Consider the following 22,159-nt stretch of genomic DNA (forward strand, 5'->3'; position numbering starts at 1 on the left):
GCATATTCCAGAACCGCCAGACAGACAAGGTTTCAGAGACTATGTTGGAGGGCAAGGACAAAGCCCTGTAGCACCTCAGGGAGAGGCACCTTCCACTGCCTCGGGCTTCAACCTAGGCGATAGCTTGGTGCCCACCAGATACACATCCTCACCCATGGAGAGGAAGATGAGTGCTATGGCTTGCACTGTCTTCAATGAGCTTCGCCTGGAAGGGAAACTCTGTGATGTGATCATCAGCGTGGAGGGTATTGAATTCAATGCTCACAAGAACATCCTCTGTAGCTGCAGTCACTATTTCAGGTCAGTGCTTGAAACAAGAGGGGATGGGGACAAACAGTATTTCCTAGTCTGGGTCACTCTGCCTTAGTGCATCTCCAGTGCTTTTATTAGCACTAAAACTCTTATCCAGCAGTTCCCCATAGTCCTGGCACCTCCCTGGACACCAGAATTAATCCACAACCTAGTATCTATTCCAGCAGCTCTGGAAGTGGTGTCTGACAAACCCCCAGATGCGGTGCAGGGCTGGGAGCGTGGCCAGCCTGGCTTATCTGCCATCAGGCGGGAGGTTTTCCTTTCCCACACACCATTATTCTCTGGTATTCTTGTTGAAGCAAGGTGACCACTTGTCTTGCTGCTCTCTGTCCACAGCCGGAGGCTGTGACTCCTTTTTAAAACAACCAGCTAGTAAAACATTAATTAATAAACTACATGGCCTCCAAGCATGGCTACTGCTAGTGCCCAAATTGGTGCCTGGGGAAGGTGGCACAGGGGATAACGGGGTCAGGGTTTAATGCAGCAAAGCTGGTTTTTTTTTCCCCCAGCACTGCTTTGTTTTTTCAGGGCTTTGTTTACCAGCAGCTGGAACAACGCAGAGAAGATAGTATATAAAATTCCTGGCACTTCACCCGAAATGATGAGGCTCATTATTGAGTATGCTTACACCAGGACAGTACCAGTCACAGCTGACAACGTTGAAAGTTTGCTAATCGCAGCAGACCAGTTCAACATCCTGGGCATCATCAGGCTGTGCTGCGAGTTCTTAAAATCCCAGCTATGCCTGGAAAATTGCATTGGCATCTGCAGACTCACAGATCATTACCACTGTCCCGACCTGCGAGAAGCAGCCTATGTGTTCATCCTCCACCACTTTGAGGAGATGACCAAGGTGTCTACAGAGTTTCTAGACCTCTCCGTCAATGAGCTAAAGCACATCATTGGGAAGGATGAGCTCAATGTGAAACAAGAAGATGCTGTGTTTGAGGCTATTCTGAAATGGATTACTCATGACCCGCAGAACAGGAGGCAGCACATTGCAGTCTTGCTGGGCCAGGTCGGTGCCGTCACAGCATGGGCCCGGGCAGCTCTGCAGAGCTGGGCACGGGGCAGCTGAGCCACAGCCACTTTGATTTTCTTGTAAGACCGCAGGAAATTGCAGCCTTCCAACACCGCTCACCAAGAAGTGTGCTTTCAGACCGTTAGGCTATTGCTACACCGGGGCACGGGTTGAAGATCCTGTGCCGGAGTTGGGGCAGACCTTTTAAGTGCACATTTCCTCACGCTTAGAGCTTAAGTTTAACTGCTCCTCACATCCAGGAAGGGCCAAAGTTCACATGGGACGATGTTATCTCTATATACACAAAGTTTATGAGCATTTGCCTAGACTAGTTACGCTATGCAAATAGCAGCAGGTGTTAGGGCAGTTTCAGTCTGCATGCAGGAAAGCAAGCACTGTGCCAAAGCAGTGGCAGACTCCCTGCCATGAACTCGAATGATTTACCCTCGCAGACCCCTTTCTGGACTTGCTCAAAACTACACGTTTAATTCTCTGGTTCTCTAATAAGCTTTCGACAACACTGTAGCCTGAAAGCAAAGCCGTACAGCATTGGAGCTATCCACAGAGGATACCAAGGTGTAAACCATCTGCATTAATATTCTAACCTCCTTTTTGCATTTTTCAGGTTCGACTGGCACTGATGCAAGCAGAATACTTCATGAACAACGTCAAAATGCATGATTACGTGAGGGACAATGAGGAGTGCAAAGTTCTCATCATAAACACATTGACAGAAATGTACAACCTCAATATGCATGGCCCATCTTATTCCGATTTCACCAACCCGCTCAGTCGGCCTCGCTTGCCCTATGCCATCTTGTTTGCTGTCGGAGGCTGGAGCGGGGGGAGCCCAACCAACGCCATTGAGACGTACGATGCCCGTGCAGACAAGTGGGTGAACGTCACATGTGAGCAAGAAAGCCCCCTTGCCTATCATGGCACTGCTTATTTAAAAGGCTTTGTCTACGTTATCGGAGGATTTGACAGCGTGGATTATTTCAACAGCGTCAAGCGGTTTGACCCACTTAAGAAAACATGGCAGCAGGTTGCGCCCATGCACGCACGGCGCTGCTACGTCAGCGTCGCCGTTCTCAACAACTTCATCTATGCCATGGGAGGGTTTGATGGATACATGCGCCTCAACACAGCAGAACGGTACGAGCCAGAGACGAACCAGTGGACGCTGATCGCCCCCATGCACGAGCAGAGAAGCGATGCTAGCGCGACCACGCTGCATGAAAAGGTAGATGGACCATAACATTATTGAAAGCAGTTAAGGTTGAAGTACAGTGACCAGGACAAGGAACCAAACAAACTTCAGTGCGCAGCATTACACCGCAAGCAAGTGCCTGTCCTTTCATACAGAATGCATCAAAGTAGGGAATTTCATGGAGCTCAGCCTCTTACTGGGCTATGTACCTGATAAACACAGCTGCCACTCTGAGTTCATCACCTAGATAGAAAAGAAGAGCTGTGGGAGCAGGAAAGGTCACAAATTTCACATAAATCTTATTCATTAAATCTGGGAGCTACAGATCGAAAGCTCTCCACGAGGCAGCAACTGACTGGCATGGCGGAGATGCAGACAGGAGTGCTAACTCTTCCAGAGCTGCTTACCACCAATAGCCCACTTGCTGCCGGACATTACTTTTCCTGGCCACAAGTGACGTACCGTGTCTATCTGCTCCATGCAGTTCAGGAAACAAAGGGTCTAAATCCTGCTGTCCTGAATAATTCACTGCACTTTTACTACTTCAAACCCAGGATGACAGGACCATTCCCATTAAAAACAAACCAAAATGAACTGAAACAAAACCAAACCCTCAAACAATCCAGCCACAGCATTCATTTTCTCTTCAACGTGTTCTTCCACCATGAGTGTAACAGCCCTGCTCACGCTTTTTTTTTTTTCGTCCTGTAAACAGGTGTATATATGTGGTGGCTTCAACGGAAATGAATGCTTGATCACAGCTGAAGTGTATGATGCCACAACAAATCAATGGACCTTTATAGCCCCAATGAGAAGCAGAAGAAGTGGAGTAGGTGTGATTGCATATGGGAACGAAGTGTATGCGGTAAGGGAGAAGTGGTATCTCTACCATTCCATCACCCAGCACTTGTACTACTTCTGCTAATCTGCATTTCCTAGATTTTCAGGCTGGCCATTTGCTTAAGTGGGATTTAGGGAAGAAAGTCAGAGCTAGAATGGTTGATACACCTGCTGAGAATATTATCACCAGCACACCTTTTGTTAGGAAAATACAGCTGCAGTGTGGCAGGTTGACCCTGGCTGAATGCCAGGTGCCCACCTCCTCAGCTGGACAGGGGAGAGAAAATATAATAAAGGGCTCGTGGGTCAAAATAAGGGCAGAGGAGATCACTCACCAATTACCATCACAGGCAAAACAGACTCAACTTGGGGAAAATTAACTCAATTTATTACGAATCAACCAGAGTAGGGTAATGAGAAATAAACACAAATCTCAGAACACCTTCCCTCCAACTTTCCCTTCTTCCTGGGCACAACTTCACTCCTACCCCCCCAGCAGCACAGGGGGACAGGGAATGGGGTTTATGGTCAGTTTATCACACGTTATTTCTGCCACTTCATCCTCCTCAGGAGCAGGACTCATCACACTCTTCCCCTGCTCCAGCATGAGGTCCCTCCCACGGGAGACAGTCCTCCATGAACTTCTCCAACGTGGGTTCTTCCCACGGGCTGCAGTTCTTCATGAACTGGTCCAGCATGGGTCCCTTTCACAGTGTGCAGTCCTTCAGGCACACACTGCTCCAGCATGGGTCCCCCACGAGGTCACAAGTCCTGCCAGAAAACCTGCTCTGTGGGCTCCTCTCTCCACAGATCAGCAAGTCCTGCCAGGAACCTGCTCCAGCACAGGCTTCCCATGGGGTCACGGCCTCCTTTGGGCACCCACCTGCTCCAGCATGGGGTCCTCCCTGGGCTGCAGGTGGATATCTGCTCCACCATGGACCTCCATGGGCTGCAGGGGGACAGCCTGCCTCACCATGGTCTTCCCCACAGGCTGCAGGGGAATCTCTGCTCCGGCACCTGGAGCACCTCCTCCCCCTCCTTCTTCACTGACCTTGGTGTCTGCAGGGTTGTTTCTCTTACACATTCTCACTCCTCTTTCTGGCTGCTGTTTCTGTCTGTCCCAGCAACTGTTTTTTCCCTCCTTAAGTATGTTATCACAGAGGTGCTACCACTCTTGCTGATTGGTTTGGCCTTGGCCAGCAGCGGGTCCGTCTTAGAGCCAGCTGGTATTCGCTCTGTCAGACACAGGGGAAGCTTCCAGCAGCTTCTCACAGAAGCCACCCTTGTAACCCCCCCCCCGCTACCAAAACCTTGCCGCACAAAGCCAATACATGCAGCAAATAAATTATTTTCTGCTGCTGCCAACGGCATTAGCAGCACAGAACATTGCTTGGTCCTGTTTATCCTACCCATGTACTGCATTTAAACTCTTGTAGAGGGGTCAAATCTGACAGTTGCACAAAATACTTTTGGGAGCTCCAGAAAGAAAAACGCAGCAGTCTGTGGCAAGCAGTCTGTGGCAAGCAAGCACTGTGCTTCAAGATCACACGCTCTCAGCAACGCTCAAACTGAAGTCAGTGAGGCAGGACCAGTTACCATCTTACTTGTGTATGATATGATTCAGCTGACTTAGCAGGTGAGGAAAGGCCTATTTCAACTCTGTACCTTTGGCATTCACAGGTAGGAGGATTTGATGGAGTCAACCGCCTTCGGAGTGTGGAAGCTTACAACCCTGTAGCCAACACGTGGCACACAGTCCCCACCATGTTCAATCCTCGCAGCAACTTTGGCATCGAAGTGGTGGATGATCTTTTGTTTGTGGTTGGTGGCTTTAACGGTTTTACTACTACTTTCAATGTTGAGTGTTACGATGAAAACACTAATGAGTGGTATGATGTTCAAGACATGGGCATATACCGTAGTGCTCTGAGCTGCTGTGTGGTGCCAGGTCTGTCTAACGTTGCGGAGTACGTTGCTAGACGAGACTGCTATGTGGACAACTCTTCAAAGGAGGTCAGGTTCACTTCTTCAACAAGTAGCCTGCCTGTATAAACAGCTCCACTTAGCTAATAAAGTCTTCTGAGCAGCAAGTGAATGTATTCACTTATTCTGAAATAAAATCTATTGATACTGGCCAAAAAAATAATTAGTATAAGACTCATTCTACAGCACCACAAAATATGTGTATTAGCCACAGCCCACAAAGCAACTTAAAAAATAAAAGGTACAACAGAATGCTAGAGAAATAAAAGGTTTATTTTCATTAATTCACTTATTACAATAAACTTTAGTACAGTGTATTTAAGGTAAAGAACATTACAGTAGGAATTCTTCCAAACAGCCTATACACACATACTACTTTACCTTACTGGAAGTAAGTACAGGAGTGCTGCTTCCCCAAGCAATCTGTTGAAGTCTACATTAATATCGACAGGCGAGTACAGCTGCCGTGATCCACAGTGACATGGACCTATGAGGAGTATCTGACTATTAATGGTCTTCAAACATCTCATTAGTTCCACACTTTACATTCATATTAGTAATAGGATTAGATCCTCAGGAGCACCTGTTTTATCAGACTTCCACTCAGGACTGCCAAATTAGAGATATGATTTACACCCTAATATAACGTGGGCATACCTGAAAACAAATCTAAGCCACAAACCACTTATTTTAAGCTTGCTTTTTAAAGCCCATTAAATGACACAACATACTATTATAAGGTTGTGTTAAAAATAACCTAAAAAGTTGCAAATCTTTGTGACTCAGTTTGTCAGTAGCAATCAGTCTATTCTGTGACACAGAAGTTGAGCCAATAGTTCTGATTTTAACATTTACTGTAATGGAGAAAAATTATATTGAAATAGTATAGCAAGATGCTTGGCATAGTTATTCATAATGCATGCTAAAAAAATTGGCATGTTTTCTTCATTTCTGGAGTGGTATCCTACTATGTGCAAGAGAGTCTTATTAAAAATACATACAAACCCAGCATACTAAGAGAGTATTCGGGTAGTTATAAAATATTATGTACACATATGGCACCTAGAAATTACTACAATGACTGCCGAGTGCTAGGCAGGATGTGTCCTACTCCACTAATACTTTGAGCAGAAAGACAGGACATGAAACATGCATTTTGTGGCATGTATTCAGTACAGGTATAGAGGTATGATTGTCATAATGAGGAGGAAAAACTCCACCTGATGTTCTTTCACATTAGGAAGGCCAGAAGTCAGCCTTCTAATACTTACTGAATACACACTAGGATCTTACTGACATTTAACTAGCCACTATAAACACACTGAAAGAATTCCTAGGCTTTTGTTTATAGGATCATTTAATAAACACCCAGCAAGCTACGGCAGTCAAGGGCCACAAGGAATTTGTTATGCGATTCACAGGTTAGTGGGCTAAATTACAGCCAAAGTCAATAATGCAATTCTTCCAAACACCTACATGTAATACAATGGATAGTTAGACTGGTCAGTTAAAAACCATGTGCAATGCAATTGGTCCACTTAAAGTCAAGGCTAATAAAAACCTCAACTACTTAAAAATTCCATAGGATTGGCATAGCAACAGTTAGAGCAAACCGGTGCTGTTCACAGTGCCCATCACTCACCATGCAAATGGAGTATATGGAGATACACTGCATCACATACACAATCATGGCTGGCATTCACAAGTTAAGCTGTCCAGACACTAAGCTGTTTTGACATTGTCTTTGACTGGAATGTTTTTAGTAAACTATACAGCTTGTATGTCAGCCAAAAGTTCTCACGGTAAGTGCAATATCAATTTTGCTTAAAAAAGACAGACTGCTAGAAGTTTGTTCTTGCATCTAACTTTGTTGCATGCTGCCACACATTAAACTATTTAGTTGATATTCCAACTGAAATAGTAATCTTGGTATTTCTCCCTACAAATTGTCCGTATTTATTGACAGACTACAAGAGGGCTTTGACAGAGCTGTGGTGGTCTGACATACTACCATCCTTCAACTGCTTGTTAAATCCCTACACCAAAATCAGTGGGATGAAGTATGCAAAATCTCAGTTGCTTCTCTGCACTCTGGTAAAGTATCTTAAAATCAGCTCCCACAAATTTAAGTTAAATCAATGGATTTAGTACTAAAGCTGTGAGGCATTTTCACACTTCTATTCACAAACCCTGCTGTAGGAGCAGTAATTCTTAAACTACTCCAGCCAAAACTGCAAAAGTTCATGGGCCAAACTCCACTGATTAACGCCCTGCTTACAGGCCTGCATGAGCTGATTTGGTAACAGTCACTTCTGAACATCAGCCTTAAACCTGAACAAGCTTACCTATTTCCTCTTTTGCATTAGGCCAGCATTGTACAGTTTAATCTGCACTTGCGTAACAATCCAACAGGCAAATAAAATACTACCTGGTTACCACAGATGAGTAAGTTGAGACTAAACTGTTAAGATTTTCAAGGTTGGTTTTTTTTTTTTTTTTTTTTTTTTTAAACAAGGCTAGATTATGCTATTACAAAAAGACAAGTTATTGATATCAAAAGTGGCAAGTGAACTGCGAAGTGGAGTATTAAGGGATGTACACATCAGAGAAACCTTTACACACTATGTGGTTGAAAGACTTACCCAGTGTTTCAGATATGATCTAGGCTGCCTGCTGAATTGGAAAATGAGAAGTATCAGCTCAGAAAGCTAAACAATTAAAAAACAAAACAAAAAACCAAACTGTTTAGAAGTTCTTTTGCAAAGAAGTTGTCCACATCAAAACCACCAGCAAATCATCATATGAAACAAAGACAGTAAACAGACTCTCCCAACAATGTTTGTCTACACAGATTTTGTAACACCCTGGTTACTCCTCCCTTTCCCTTCCCTAAGATCCTGAGTTAGGTTGCACGTGAAAACCTGGAACATTCAAATGAAGGGAAGGATGGGGAAGAAAAGGAGGTAGGAAGGATGCACTGAATCCACTAGTAACCTAAACCATCCTGGAGCTCTTGGGATCAGAGAGGAGTGTTCAACAGGACAGTTAACTGAGAGGCAGTGATACTCCAAAGGAAATATTCCATGTTCTGTTCCTTGGGAGTATAGCAGTAAGCAAACCAGAGCCAACCAGGGCGCTAGTTTATGTAAAACCACCTCAAAATGCCAAAAGGTATTTAAATCAGCCTAAATCTTACTGCCATAGTTAAGTGGGGAAATTCAAATATTTAGAGACTCCGAAATCTCAACTATCTTGCTTCAAGAGGAACACCAAGTGCCGATTTGTTAAAGAGCACTGCAGCACAGCTACTCTAAATTTCTTGGGAAAGTATACCAAAGGCAAAGGGTACTGATTGTCAAAGACAGGCTGGGAACAGGCTCGTGGGCGTTCTTCTAATCACTTTTTCACTAGAACTAAAACGCATGCAACATTTGAGAAAGGATCTGCAAGTAGCTCAGGTTTCAATCTATTACTGTGAAATAATCTCATTATTACTAATCCACAGTAAAATAGAAGTGAATAGTCAATGTTGGTGGGTGGCTACTTCGCTGGTTTTTACTCCTTTTATCAGGCTGATTGTTGACCCAAGTTTCTAATGAAGCTGTCAAAGACAAACTCGAAGCATCTTCAGATACACCTGAAAAAAACCTACTGCGTCAAGTTCTCTGTTTTAGCAAGTGTCTTATGTTCTACCAATCATCCATTTATAAACAAACTCTGCCGCCTCTCTACAACATACAGATACAAAATATTTAATACACATAGAAACATCCTGAAGTAATTTTATAAAGAAAGATTGTGCTTTTGTTTTCATATATAGGTATAACTATTGCACTTGCCTCCAACTTGGGAAAGCTAAGTACACTAACACTAATTATATGTGAAGTTTAGTCACTGAGAAGGAGAGAATCAAAGGAATGTCAATATATAAGTGCAAATAAAACAGGTGCTTTCAAGCACACACAAATGTAACTACTAAATTATTACGATAGAGATCTTTGATTTTCAAAATAGAACTGTTAGAGACTAACTCCACAGAAGACCTTGAAAACAAAGATCTGAAGAGAAAAATAACAGACTTAATGTTCCTGGAGATATTTCACAGCCCGTTGCAGGCTAGTTTTTCCCTGGGCACCATTAAGTAATACTGTTGGATTCGCATAGTTTCTCAATTCCCATCCATCCTCAATTTCTGAGCTTCTTAATTTTCAATACATGAAAGATGCTGGTTTCATGCATCAAATGCAATCAACACCTTCATGTCTTATAAAGGCATATCAAGCCTAAGAAAATGGTTTAGCACAGTATTTCATAGACTCATCAGGAGGAGTGATATCCCAGAAACTAGCACTCAATCTGTGAGCGTGGCATTCTCCGTAAGCTTAGGGAGTGTCGGTGTATTTCCTGCATCTGCCTTTCCTGCATTTGCCTTATTCTATCTTTTTGCCACATCAAGTTCTGTGGCATAGGGTATCTTTGTGTTCCCTGCAAGCACCTGAAGGGAATTCTTACATGGCAGGCTGTTGCTCTGCAGCGAGGCTGAGGCATAGGAGGCAAAAGCATCCAGCGCTTTCTCTCAGCACAGTAACGATAGGCCTCTTTCCTGTATTGCTTGTCAATATCATCGCTGTTTTTCCACCCCCCAATGATAAAAACATCATCTTTATAATAACAAATAGCTGCTCCTTCAATGCTAAGAACCTCTGGGGGTAAGCTTTCAAGTATTTCATCTGAGGTCCTGCCAGAGATCTTTATCTTGGCTTCCTCATTACCTATAGTGTAATTTTTGGGGCAGCACGATGCTGTATGGTAAAAGTTGGTGTTAGCAACAGACATCTGAAAGGAGCAATAATTATCAATGAGTGGCAGAGACTCCACATCCTGCCACTGCCTAGTTTCAGCATCGTATCTGATAATAACTGCCCTCAATCCATCTTCGCTATCACTGTCAACTGGGGTACGAGCAGCAACATAAACAAACCGGTCTTCTACAGAAATGGCTTTGACATCACGAAGAATCTTTGGTGCTGACTCCAGGTTAAGCCATTTGTCTTGCTCAGGATTATAAATGGCCACATCTTTAAAGCCAGGACTGAAATTGCCATGTCCACCAATACTGTACAAGTTTCCTTTAATTTCAGTAAGGCCAAAAGAATGCTTTCTGGTTATTAGATTTGAGACTTGCTCCCAAATATTTCTGTTTGGATTGTACCTTTCTACAGTTTTGGCAAACCCTGGTTCCATGGAGCCAGCCACATAAACGTAAGATTCTGTCACAGCAACAGCATGCCCATCAAGATGATTATGTATGTGCGGTAAGTTTACCCACCTATCTTCATCGATGAAATACCCTACGCACTCACTCAAGTAATCTCCTCCCTCCGACACACCACCAATCACCATAATGACATCCATGTTCTGTCCAAAACGCGGCAACAACGCTACAGGACAAGCAGAATGTTGTAGATTACCAGACTGCAAATTCTCAGACCGCAAGGCATGACTCTCCACAGCTTCGGACACTAATTTAACACAGGCTTCATTGCTTGATACGAGCCTTTCAGATTTGACGTGGCGAGTAAGGTAAGTGGGTTTCATCTGAGACAACCTAAGCAGTTTAAAAAGATCTTCAAAGTACCTCTCTCTTTCCTCAGGATTTTTCTGAACCCACTTCAAAACAGTCTCAAAGAGGATTTCTTCAGAGTCCACTGTGATCTCCGAGTCTGAGAGCCAGTCTCTGATGAGATGAAACGGCAAAATGTAGAACTCCTCATCTTGGATTACCTTGTGGAAGTTTCTCCTGATCATATCCTGAGCTTTGAGGGCCAGCTGATTCAAGGAATACATGTGGGCCAAGCTGTGAATCGCGACGCAGTTGGAGAGGTTCAGCTTCTTCTTCAGAAACTCTCCACAGAACTCTTTTAACCGGGTCAGCAGAAACCTGCAGAACAAACGAACAGGGGTGATGCTGCGGCCCGGCTACCGCCGGTCCGGTCGCGGCCACGGCCAGCCCCCTCCCCGGGCCCCGCTCACCTGTCCGCCATCTCCAGCACCTCGTGGACGTTACCGGGGCTGACGCGGATGGTGCCGGTGTACATGAAGCCGACGATGGCCTCCACCGTCTCGGGGTCGGGGCCGCCCTCCGAGCTCCACTTCTGCAGCTCTACGCGGCCCGAGCGCGACTCAGCGAAGCCCCCCGAGAGCAGCGGAGTGAAGTACTCGGTGGCGGCGGCCAGGACGGAGCGGTGCGCCCGGTACTCGCGGACCGTCCCGGGCCGCCCGCCGCCGAAGGCCAGAGTGATGTCGCAGTAGAGGCCGTGGCGACGCTGCTCGTTCTGCCGCCAGACCAGGTCAGAGCAGTGCGCCGGGCACCCGAACTCCTCCGCTTCGGCCTCCCCGCCCTCCGCCTCCGGCGGGCCGGGGCCTGGCTGCGGCTGAGAGGAGGCCGCGGCCGCCGCCATCTTGTCCGACATGGCGGGTTTGCGGCCAGCGCGCCTGCGCGCGAGGAGCCGGCGGCCTCCGCGTGACATGCGCGGCACTGCCCCCTGGCGGGGAGGTGGCGCCGTCGCCGCAGGTAAAATGGCGGCCGGGGCCCTGGGGTTGGGGTGGCGGGGAGAGGCGGCACAGGCGTAGCGCCCGGGCCGTCCCGTCCCCTCAGCCCCGGGCCACCGTCACCTGGGGGCAAGGGGTGCCCTGAGGGGAGCAGGGAGGTGACCGAGGTGAGCGTCCCTCTCACACCCCAGCGAGCAGAGGGGGCGTTTGGGCCGGCACCGCGGCAGGGGCACCGCCCCCCTCCCGTCCCCGCCTCAGGCGAAAGGCGGGACGGGGGCGGGCGGGACCTGAAGAACCCGTCAGGAGGGAAACTGCTGGGCCTGCTCCCTGATGCTTCCCCGCTTTGGGGCGGCCCTGGTGCTGTAGGTGACAACAGGGTTGGTGGGCGAGGACGCTGGCGCGACAGCCAGAGCATCTGCCAGCGAGCCTCGTGATTTCGCACAAAGGCAGCTTGCTACGCGTTGCAGCTGCAAGGAATTGGATCTCTTTGCCAAACTACATAGGTATCATAGATAGGAAATACACGCATAGTTTTTTTCAGAGCCTTGAGCTATCCTTTTGATTATTTTTTTCTCCTTAATGTTGCGCTCTCAGGCAAGCCTGCAGGGAAGGAACTTGATGTGAGGAATTCCCTTACTCCAACTAAGGTACACCTTTTTTTTTTTGTTGATTAGAATGAAGTGAGCTGTAGTTGATTATTTCATGTTTATAACACAATACACTTCCCTAACTCTTGTGTAATGTTATATCAGTTATAGATAGTTTCTTTCCTACATGTCATGTTTTTGACCTACACTGAAACATGATAGGATCAGTGTGTATGGTGTTCTTTAAAATCAACTAGAACAGACACCAGGAGAGGAATAATTGCTTTGAGGTTTGGTATTTTGTTGAATGACTGGTTCCCAGCTTGTCACACATTGTGTTAGACACTGTTTAGGACCAACTTTTAGAAGGCAGAAGTAGAAAGAGAATAAATCAGCAGTGTACCATTTATTAGAGTTAGGTTACAATACACAGACAAGTAGGACACTGAAGTTATTACCAAGATTATTTTTGCATCTGCAGATAACATGAGTGACATTCCATATACCAGCAATCTAATAGCAAATGAGAATTTGTTTGCATAAATACAGACACCGGAATACTTGTAGTTTCACAGTTTTAACAGCAGTATGTTACAACTTTACACTTTAAATTACTACACCAGAGTTTGAGTAACATTGGTTATATATCAGCAGTGGTCCCACTATTCAGGGTACAATTAGACTGGAGATGAGAACACAGTAAACAAATTGAAAAACAACCAACAACAAAAAAAAATTTCCAAATCATGGCTTATAGGAATGATGGGTACTTTCCCCTCTATGGGGAAAAGTTACAGCTCGTTACCAGACTAAGGGATCTTCCACAAGTTCAGTAAGACTGCGCCTACGAGCAAAACTACCCCCTCAAACCCTTACAATCTTTTTTCTGGAAACAAAATGAAATTAGTAGAAAAAAAATAAAAGGGTGAGAGACAGTATTAAATACAGCAGGTAACACACGGAATATCACAAGTTTTGGTTTTTATTAGAGTAAGTTTCTATTCTTATAAAACAGTTGCTTTGCACAGTTTGACCAGGCAGCCCAATGTCTATATACCAATGGCCTTTATACATTAAAGTCCCATTTGTGGCTGTCCTCTGTGCAGGCTTCTGTCTTCTTGAAGTGACATTCTGAGGCAATACTACAGGTTCTCACATGGTCATGTGCTCTGGTAAAACATAGGATATGTCATCCCATGGGTGGCGGTACAGACCTTGTTTCAATCTCTTCTGATCCAGGTAGTGTCCTAAAACAAAAGTGGTTTGTGTTACAAAATTTCTGTTCCTCCTTCTAGTCTTACTTTGCCTTCAAACAACTTTGATTTCTGGATTCCTACAACTAGCATTTTAGATTGAGTCCCCCAGAGGTTCATGTTTGTCTCATGTTCATGGTGGCGGGGCATTCCCCAATAGGATGGAAGGGGAGAAGTATGGCAAACTTACCAATGAATCCCATACTCCTGCCTAGTACAAAGATACCATTAAGAGCTCCTATATCAATATATTCATCTGCTTCTTCCCTGCAAAGGAAAAGAAATTAAATAGTATCTCATAGATAACTATTTAAAGAATCAATCTTAGAAAGACTATGAGTCTGCTGTAGTGCCAGTAGCAACACTGAATTCATGTGAAAGCTTCCTTCCCCAAGTCCAAGCTACATTTCCTTCACAATGTCCTTTTGAAATCCTGGCCCCACATGAGCTGGCAGTATAGATCCCATCATTTTTATAGGACCATGACTTAAGAGAAACAGCCCACTACATACTTACCGTGTGAAAGAGCCACAATTCCTGAGTACATCAACAAAGGCAACTCCAATAAAGCCATCTACATTCAGGATAAGATTTGGTTTCTGCAGGAAATGAAAACACACCCCAATAAAGATGTTAACATTGGCAAATGATATTCACCTGGCAGCTTCCCTCCTCAAGGGTAATTTGAGGGCTGCCCATAATTGTGGACACACAAGCCTAGCGATGGAGAAGGCTGTTCAGCAACTTGAGCAAGAGCCATGCTTAATGGGAATGATGGAAAAACTGCCCCAAACAATGGGCCTGCATTTGGTTCAAACCAGAGAGATTATCGACCACAGCCCATCACATGTGCTAGCTCTGCCTCAGAATACAGCAGTTCTAGTGTGGACAGCGGACAACACAGATAATGGGTGTTGGTTTGTTAAGCATTTTCCTGGTGTCCAATAAATGTCTTCAGCCTTACCAAACCATAGTACTTGGCCTCAAGTCTATCATAGAAAAACAAAACCCCAGCAACAATTTATGAAGCACTGCAATTAAAATACAGTATTAACCCCTGAACACTTTTCCTCTATTAAGAAAGACTGCTCAAGAGGAGCTAAGTACTAGGTCATTTCACCTTAGAAGTTGTAATTTTTTCTACTTCAAGTGCATAGTCCAACAGTGGGGTGGCAGGGAAATGCTGCTTCACGTAGTCTTTGAGAATCTGAACTCTCATGTCTGGGTTATTTATCTGCAAGTTAAGAACACATCACAGTCACTGATGTTGCCTCTTACACAGGTACTTGCCATAAGCTTTGATATTTGTAGGTTTAGGAGAGTTTGGTCAGTAGCTGCCTCAAACTTACTAATTTTCTTTCCTTCGTTTTTTTCTCTCTCACAACCTTCATACCACCACCCCCCCCAGCCCCGCTCCATTTGTACTAATGCAGTTTTCTTACTGATTTGACTCTGTGTCCAATGCCCATGATCAGTTTCCCTTCTTTCTTCATCTTATTCACAAACTCCATAGGAATAATCCCACTGTCAAAGGCTTTGCTGAACATTTTAGCTGCAGCATCCAGCGCTCCACCAAACCGGTCACCCTGGGTGCAATACACAAAGGAAATTACAGCAAAGGACTCCACAATTAAGATACAAAACAAGCACAAGATTATCTTCCCCATCCACCCTGCCTATCACTGCAACATTCATGAAATTAAAGGTTAGGCAGGCACCCGAGATAAAGCATCTGTTTAGAGCTCAACACAAGTGCCACTGTGTAGCCAACGCATCTCCACTAGAGACAGTAGGAAGGGGGGAAATGCAATCTAAAGTCTTTTTTATTCACACTTTTACTTGTCAGTCTTGGAAGAGACTAGGCAACCATATAGGGACAATGACAGCAATTTGGCCTCTACAAAATGTTTCTAGACTCAAAAGAGACATCAAAACAGTCTTGCTTACTAGAAAAGTGGACTAGGTTTTAAACATAGAGTATCAAGCTATTAGAGTTGAATTAAACAGAAATTCAGAGTGTGAGTGAACAAACAAAACCTGTCCATGGCTCTGCAGCCAACGTAAATCTTAAATTAATAGTAATAAAACATAGACTAAGTAATGAATAACAAAGCCAAATCTTCTGGATATTAGGTACTTACAATAGTAAGAAGGCCTGAAGTGAGACTCGAGACAAGATCTTTTCCAGCTCTTGCACAGACAATGGTGTTGTGGGCTCCAGATACAGCAGGGCCATGATCTGCTGTTACCATCAAACACATCTCAATGAACTGGCAGGCATACTTTGGTAACCTGAGCAAGAAAGAGACTGAAGTCATTTATTGTAAAGAAAACTGAATAACAAGACACTTGGTGTTATACCGGACAGTGACTTTTGTTTTCAGTGTATGCTTGAAAGAAGCAGAACAGAAAGGGAGCTGTAGGGTCACAATACTCATCAGTGCATCCTAATATCTTTCTCAGAGATCAGATTTTTTTATTTATTTATTATTTTTATCCAGTTTCCACAGGAGCTGTTTAGCTCAGAGTTGAAGGTCAGTTTTGTACGCTGAGTTTGCACACACTCAGCAGACAGATCAGTGAGCTCTGTGGGTCCCCTTGAGGGGAGCCATGTGGCTGTGCTACAGTTCTGTTCATTCTGTTCTTCCTGTTCTGCTGAGCCAGAGATTCCAGCTAGTGCCAAAAGTGCCTCTAATGAAGGCATGATCAGATGAAGGCAGGAAACTTCTGCCATTCAGAAGATTCCCTTGTAGGCTGGTTAGCAAGTGTTTGTAAACTCCCCAATCTCTCCAGGGTCAAGGTGACAATTATAATAAGCAAGTAGTCAGAGAGCGTGAAATAGGCCTAGAGTAGAGAAATGGAGAAATTTCCTCAGTGCGCCACAAAACTTCTGGAAAACTTAATCCCAGAACTAAAACATACTATATGAAGCCCTGAAATGCTGATGTGGTCTCAGAGGAGGGGATAATAGAGATGGCATTTCCAATGAATCTACATTCACAAAGGAATCCTGGAGTTACTTTTGTGCTAAAAAGGTCTATTGATGCACAAGCAAAACTTCAAGCCAAAGAATTTGGGAGCTTTCACAAAAAGCTGCCTCACCTCCTTTGAAACCAGAGCAGGCCCAGGACTCCTCCAATTCCCATCTCTTCTTTGAAGACCTCAGTGATTGGCATCCCAGCATATATCAGTTCCTGACCTCTCTCATCACAGATGCTTGTCATAAAGGAAGCTGGTTTGCGGATCAGACCCAGCTCCTGAAATCACAGCATAAAGATGGGATTTTAAACATGTTAGAAGCAAGGGGCAGTAGGATGCAGAGTGGTCACACAACAGTGCCTTAAGCTTGCCCTCACAGCAGCTTCCACAGCCTAGAACCACCATGGCCAATGAGCTCACAGACCATGCTATAAAATTGCAAGATAAAACCCCAAGGCAACACCGTTATCGCCATAAGCATCCAGAATCACAGCAAATATCCTGTCTGGTTTCTAAGGAACCAAAAAGCAGGTAAAACAGCACAGCTCACCCTTGCCCAGGAGTAATCCATTGGCACAGTTGGAGGAGGCACTTCCTCAGCTGGTTCAATCACTCTTTTGGCCACAAGATCCTGGTAGACAGACCTAGGGAGAGAATCCATTTATTAACTTAAGTCCTTTTAAGAGATACAAGTGAGGTGGTCTTAATCTAGACCTTAAAAACCCAGAATGAATAGAAGTTGCTTTCCTTAAGCAGGAATATATTCCTTTATCAGGCTAGACTCAGTGCCCTAACAGTTTTTGTCCCCTGCTGAAGGTGCCCTGTTAGTGTGACTTACTGAATGACCTCTCCCAGCTCATCAAAACTCCGGGGAACAAACACACCAGCTTCCTTCAAGGCTTGGTTCTTTGCAACAGCAGTTTCAGAAGCCTGGTTGGCACAAGCTCCTGCATGGCCAAACTGCACCTACAAACAAGAGAAGGGACAGCAGTAAGGGATACAAGTTGTTTACCTGCAGAGAGTGAAACAGAATAAAGAACTGACTAGGAAACTGGCAACAGAGGAATACCAGTGACCACACATCTGCCTTCTTATTTGGGCTAACAGAACTCTTGGTTGCAACTACAGTCAGCACTGCAATATGCAGGGCATTTTCTGATCTGGAATCACTCCAGGTTCTTCCATTGACATTCTGCCTCCCTGAATTCCCCCACTCTCTGGAGCTGCTTAACATGCACCTTTCCCATTCCCACTCCAGAAGCAGCTGGCTATTAGAATCTGTTGCATTCCCTGGGATCTTTGGGCTCTCTTTCCAAGTATGCAGAATCCCTTAGAAATCTCCAGTGGCAGACTACAGAAGCTCAAAAAGCTTTTACTATTTATGTTTATTAACTTCTGCATGTTAAGTTGCTGCTGGCAGTTCTGAAAGGTTTAGGCACAGTGAGAGAAGTTTGGGGTTTTTCTTCCTGTCATAGATATATACTTACTTCATGCATTTGCCCCCAGTTTTGCACATACCTCTGAAGAGAACATGGTGGCACAAGTACCAATACACCAGCACACCACTGGCTTGGTGATACGACCTTCTTTAATCCCTCTGCAGATCTTATACTCTTCTGTACCTCCAATCTGCAGAAAGAAAGAGAGCTGAGCCGGTTCAAAACTTTGCACTTTTGTAGAATCCAGCTCAGAGATACTTCTATGTGCATTACTTGGATTTTTTTTCCCCTTTTTCAACATGTCCTAGTTTCAGCTGGGATAGAGTTAATTGTCTTCTTAGTAGCTGGTATAGTGCTATGTTTTGAGTGTGGTATGAGAAGAATGTTAGCAACAACTAAAAACATCAGTGTTATCAAGTAATGTTTAGACTAAAGTCAAGGATTTTTCAGCTTCTCATGCCCAGCCAGCAAGAAGGGTGGAGGGGCACAAGAAGTTGGGAGGGGACGCAGCTGGGGTAGCTGACCCAAACTGGCCAACAGGGTATTCCATACCACGTAACATCATGTCTAGTATATAAACTGGAGGGAGTGGGGGGGGGGGGGGGAAATCACCACTCAGGGACTAACTGGGCATTGGTCGGCAGGAGGTGAGCAATTGCATTGTGCAACACTTGTACGTTCCAATCCTTCTATTATTACTATTGCCATTTTATTAGTGTTGTTATTAGTTTCTTTTCTGTTGTATTAAACTGTTCTTATGAGTTTTACTTTTTTCCCCCCAGTTCTCTCCCCCATCCCACTGGGTGGGGGGGAGTGAGCAGCTGCGTGGTGATTAGTTGCTGGCTGGGGTTAAACCACAACACAATGAGTAACAGCTGAAGTCTCAGAACAAAGCCTCTTTATTTGACTTTTTTTTTTTAATGTAGGAGAGACTATGCTTGTCTGTGGAATACACTCAATTTCTTTAGATTAAAGCAGCATGAAAAAAATTCAACAACAGTATAAATAGCTCCCACTTATCTGCAGCTGTTATTTAGCATCCTTGGAGCCAGGTCAGATGTTCCCACAACAAAACACTTGGGTATTTCTTAGATAGGAGTGAACTGGTCTCACTCACCTCTCCAAGTACTACAATCATTTTCACTCCTGGAGTATCCTCATAACGCAAGACATGATCCATAAAAGTTGAGCCAGGATATCTGGGTAGAATACAGGGAAAGTGGTATAAGTTTGTTTCATAAACTTCTCTGAAAGAAGTAAAATTAACAGCCAACCTGCCCTTCTTCCTCCAAATTACTAACAATTCTTCTGTTAACCGACTTGAAAAAATGGTGTCTTTGTTGAAGATGCAGACTCCTACCTGTCTCCTCCAATGGCCACCCCTTCATAGACCCCATCAGTGGTTCGGGAAATGATGTTGTTGAGCTCATTGGACATTCCTCCAGACCGTGAAACATAAGCCACACTGCCAGGACGGTACAGTTTTGATGCTAAAATATTATCCAGCATGCCTCCTGTGTTGCCTATTTTAAAGCAGCCTGGTTTGATCCCACCAACCTACAAGAAAATTAGAGAAAGATGTAAAGCCCTTTAAAAATGCATGAAACTTAAGAACATTTCTGTAAGACAGTCTTGTCAGTATTTATACAAACAACAGAAAACAGTAATATGACCTTAAAATGAGAAACTAACATGCACTTTATATGACTAAAGACAAAATGGATTGTAGGATATACTTTATCCTTCAGAGAAAGCTGATCTGAAGATTAAGACAGATGGACAAGAAAAGAAAAAGGTGATCAGTACTTACAGTTGCAGGCCCAATGATAGTGACTCCTTTTTTATCAGCTGTCTTGATCAGTTTGCGGGTCAGGGCCTCTGGAATGCCCTCTGCAATAATGGCAATGGTGCGGATCTGCATCAAGATAAAAAGAAAACCATTAGTAACCCTCAGTGTCACCACCCTAACAAACTGCAGGACAGAGAAGGCAAACAGCTGCTCAGGGGGAGTGATCAGCTTCTGCCTTATCAGGCCCCTAGGAGGTCACACTGTGCACTCTCATACTGGAAGGCCCAGTGCATGGATCCACAGTCTGTGATCTTCACAGCAGTCTCTATGCAGTGTTCAGAGAATTTTTTTCCTCCCCCTTGCACATTAGAGCAGCACTATGTTTTAGCCAACCCATAGTAATTAGCCTAACCAAGAGGTGCCCAGTTCCTCGTACACAAATTCCAAGTCCAGCATTCAAATTTGCTATACAACTCCAGTGTCCTCCTCAGAGTCCATAAGGAGTTAGAATTGAGGTAATTATCTGCCCAGTTGGAAAACCAAGACAATTTGCTAATGCCATCACAGTTTAAGAAACACTGGTACCCTCCTGACAAGATCTTCCTTCTTTTCTTGGGCTGCTTCTAGATCCCTCACTCACCTGTGGGTAATTCATGGTTTCAACAGTGCTGTCATAAGCAGAGCGCAGAGATGCAAAGTTGATGAGAACATCCACCTCCGGGTGCTTCCTCATGGCATCTGACATGTTCTTGTAGACTGGGATCAGGATTTCTTTGTGGCCCCAATAGAACTTCTGCCTGTGGTCACCACTATGGAGGAAAAGATGAAAAAGTCCCAACCCTTAAGGCTACTGGAAAGACAAAGGGATACAGTGCATGCAGACAGAGGAGTTTGCAAACCCCAATTCTCAGACACCAAGACTGACTGTGAGACACTCACTAGCAAGTGAGCATACATGGGGAGGGACCATACTAACAGCAGAAGGTTCTTCAGAGTATAGAACAGAGCAGCATATGGAAGGAGACGGGCTAATAGGGACAGAGGCATCCAGCAAGATGAATAAGCTCTCCCACAGTGAAGTTACCAGAACCTCAATTCTACTCCAAGCTGGAAGACAGAATGAGGCACAGAAAGAGTAATGAATGAGATGCATGCAAAGCTGCATTACTGGACTGGAACAAATACTGGACTGGGGGAACAGGAAACCAGTATCTGTGGTGAACAGCGAGGACAGCAATGTGAGGGCCAGTCAGCTTTCCAATTCTGCTACAGTGAGACTCTACCCACCCTGCCCTACACATGCTGAAGGACATGCACCTAGGAAACTTTCATTCTATGTGTTGTCTTTTATATATGGTAGATGCTCTGACTGGAACTTCATTGAAGTCTATACTGTTCAATCATTTAAGAGTGTAGAGATATTGGCTGCGTTCCCATATTGGTACATTTGTAACAGAACATTCCAGGTTTTGCCAGCCTGGCTTCCTTCAAAAGGTCAAGAGAATCAGAAAATTAATTGTAGGTAGCCTTAAACTTTTAATCCCTATTGCTTTTTCTTCATTAAAGAACTGCGCCACTGCAAGGGGTTGCCACTCATCTATAGATGTGGCTATGCCTGCACTCAAGTTTTAGTACCCTGAGGTTTGCACTTGCTGAGAAGTTATTACAGAGCTGCAATTGTCATCACAGACTAACAGTACAAGGTACTTAATTGTCAAGAGGCAAAGTTCTCTGCAAGACAGAGGTTGATTAGACATCAGCTATCCTGGATGTCTGTAAATACCACAGAAATGAAACAAACCTCCTACCTTTGTATGGGCTTCCATCTCACTGTCTCAGCAGCAGGCCAGACAGCCACTACTTGCCCTGTTTGACAGGGAGACTCCACCCCACCCCCCCCAAGGTACAATAACAAAAGAGCTTATGCACAGCTGTGCTCTGGAGGTTCCTCCTGAGAGCAATCTGAAACACCCAATAGCCTCTCTCATCCCTGTTAGCTGTGGGGATAAGGTAAGAGAGGGTGAATAACAGAAGAGAGCTCTGTCCCACTGAAGGATCCGCACACTTCCTGCCTGCTAAGAAACTACTCCCACTATAGGAAAGAGTATGAACAAAATAAAGAGGATTTTTTTTTTTTTTTATTTTGTTTGGCAACATGACAGAAAAACTGCTTTAGTCTATTAGCAGAGCTGCT

The 22,159-nt window shown here is 44.6% G+C and overlaps 3 protein-coding genes across 8 annotated transcripts in view; 1 reads left to right on the forward strand and 2 right to left on the reverse strand.

The window, feature by feature from the left end:
- Window positions 1–895: 895 nt before the first annotated feature.
- Window positions 896–5,497, forward strand: KLHL10 (kelch like family member 10). Its single transcript, XM_049800201.1, has 4 exons — window positions 896–1,330; window positions 1,959–2,576; window positions 3,259–3,408; window positions 5,064–5,497. Exons 1-4 carry the CDS (start codon window positions 911–913, stop codon window positions 5,433–5,435), a joined length of 1,560 nt encoding a protein of 519 aa, XP_049656158.1. The 5' UTR covers window positions 896–910; the 3' UTR covers window positions 5,436–5,497.
- A 121-nt stretch (window positions 5,498–5,618) lies between these two features.
- Window positions 5,619–12,066, reverse strand: KLHL11 (kelch like family member 11). 3 transcript variants are annotated; one of them, XR_007506027.1, is made up of 4 exons: window positions 11,400–12,066; window positions 10,696–11,307; window positions 8,009–8,074; window positions 5,619–5,853 (listed from the first exon to the last, which is right to left on the reverse strand). XR_007506027.1 is itself a non-coding variant. In XM_049800394.1 (2 exons), the coding sequence occupies exons 1-2, from the start codon at window positions 11,894–11,896 to the stop codon at window positions 9,711–9,713; spliced, it is 2,094 nt and encodes a 697-aa protein (XP_049656351.1). In that variant the 5' UTR covers window positions 11,897–12,057; the 3' UTR covers window positions 7,846–9,710. The 3 variants fall into 3 exon arrangements, 1 of the variants encoding a protein (XP_049656351.1); XR_007506026.1 differs by having other exon boundaries at window positions 8,009–11,307; window positions 11,400–12,057; XM_049800394.1 differs by lacking the exon at window positions 5,619–5,853 and having other exon boundaries at window positions 7,846–11,307; window positions 11,400–12,057.
- An 826-nt stretch (window positions 12,067–12,892) lies between these two features.
- The window catches only part of ACLY (ATP citrate lyase), a 30,924-nt gene continuing 21,657 nt past the window's right edge, over window positions 12,893–22,159 (reverse strand). For all 4 annotated transcript variants that reach the window (XM_049799818.1, XM_049799815.1, XM_049799816.1 and 1 more), the window contains 14 exons: window positions 20,606–20,774; window positions 19,987–20,091; window positions 19,537–19,733; window positions 19,294–19,375; window positions 18,256–18,366; window positions 17,576–17,703; window positions 17,288–17,381; window positions 16,861–17,015; window positions 15,900–16,050; window positions 15,201–15,344; window positions 14,879–14,992; window positions 14,275–14,357; window positions 13,949–14,025; window positions 12,893–13,752 (listed from right to left, as the gene is read on the reverse strand). In XM_049799818.1, coding sequence (XP_049655775.1) covers window positions 13,658–13,752; window positions 13,949–14,025; window positions 14,275–14,357; window positions 14,879–14,992; window positions 15,201–15,344; window positions 15,900–16,050; window positions 16,861–17,015; window positions 17,288–17,381; window positions 17,576–17,703; window positions 18,256–18,366; window positions 19,294–19,375; window positions 19,537–19,733; window positions 19,987–20,091; window positions 20,606–20,774 — 1,705 coding nt within the window. In that variant the 3' untranslated portion in view covers window positions 12,893–13,657. The remainder of the gene's footprint in view (window positions 13,753–13,948; window positions 14,026–14,274; window positions 14,358–14,878; window positions 14,993–15,200; window positions 15,345–15,899; window positions 16,051–16,860; window positions 17,016–17,287; window positions 17,382–17,575; window positions 17,704–18,255; window positions 18,367–19,293; window positions 19,376–19,536; window positions 19,734–19,986; window positions 20,092–20,605; window positions 20,775–22,159) is intronic.

This window comes from Accipiter gentilis, chromosome 5 (genome assembly GCF_929443795.1).
Source record: "Accipiter gentilis chromosome 5, bAccGen1.1, whole genome shotgun sequence".
Lineage (NCBI taxonomy): Eukaryota > Metazoa > Chordata > Aves > Accipitriformes > Accipitridae > Astur > Astur gentilis.

Excerpts from the sequence above, each read along its gene's own strand:
- KLHL10 (XM_049800201.1), top strand. The coding sequence starts at position 911 with ATGATGAGGCTCATTATTGAGTATGCTTACACCAGGACAGTACCAGTC. Across the intron at positions 2,577-3,258 it reads CGACCACGCTGCATGAAAAG|GTGTATATATGTGGTGGCTT; the intron begins GTAGATGGACCA and ends TCCTGTAAACAG. Across the intron at positions 3,409-5,063 it reads ATGGGAACGAAGTGTATGCG|GTAGGAGGATTTGATGGAGT; the intron begins GTAAGGGAGAAG and ends TGGCATTCACAG.
- KLHL11 (XM_049800394.1), bottom strand. The coding sequence starts at position 11,896 with ATGTCACGCGGAGGCCGCCGGCTCCTCGCGCGCAGGCGCGCTGGCCGC. Across the intron at positions 11,308-11,399 it reads GTGCTGGAGATGGCGGACAG|GTTTCTGCTGACCCGGTTAA; the intron begins GTGAGCGGGGCC and ends TTTGTTCTGCAG.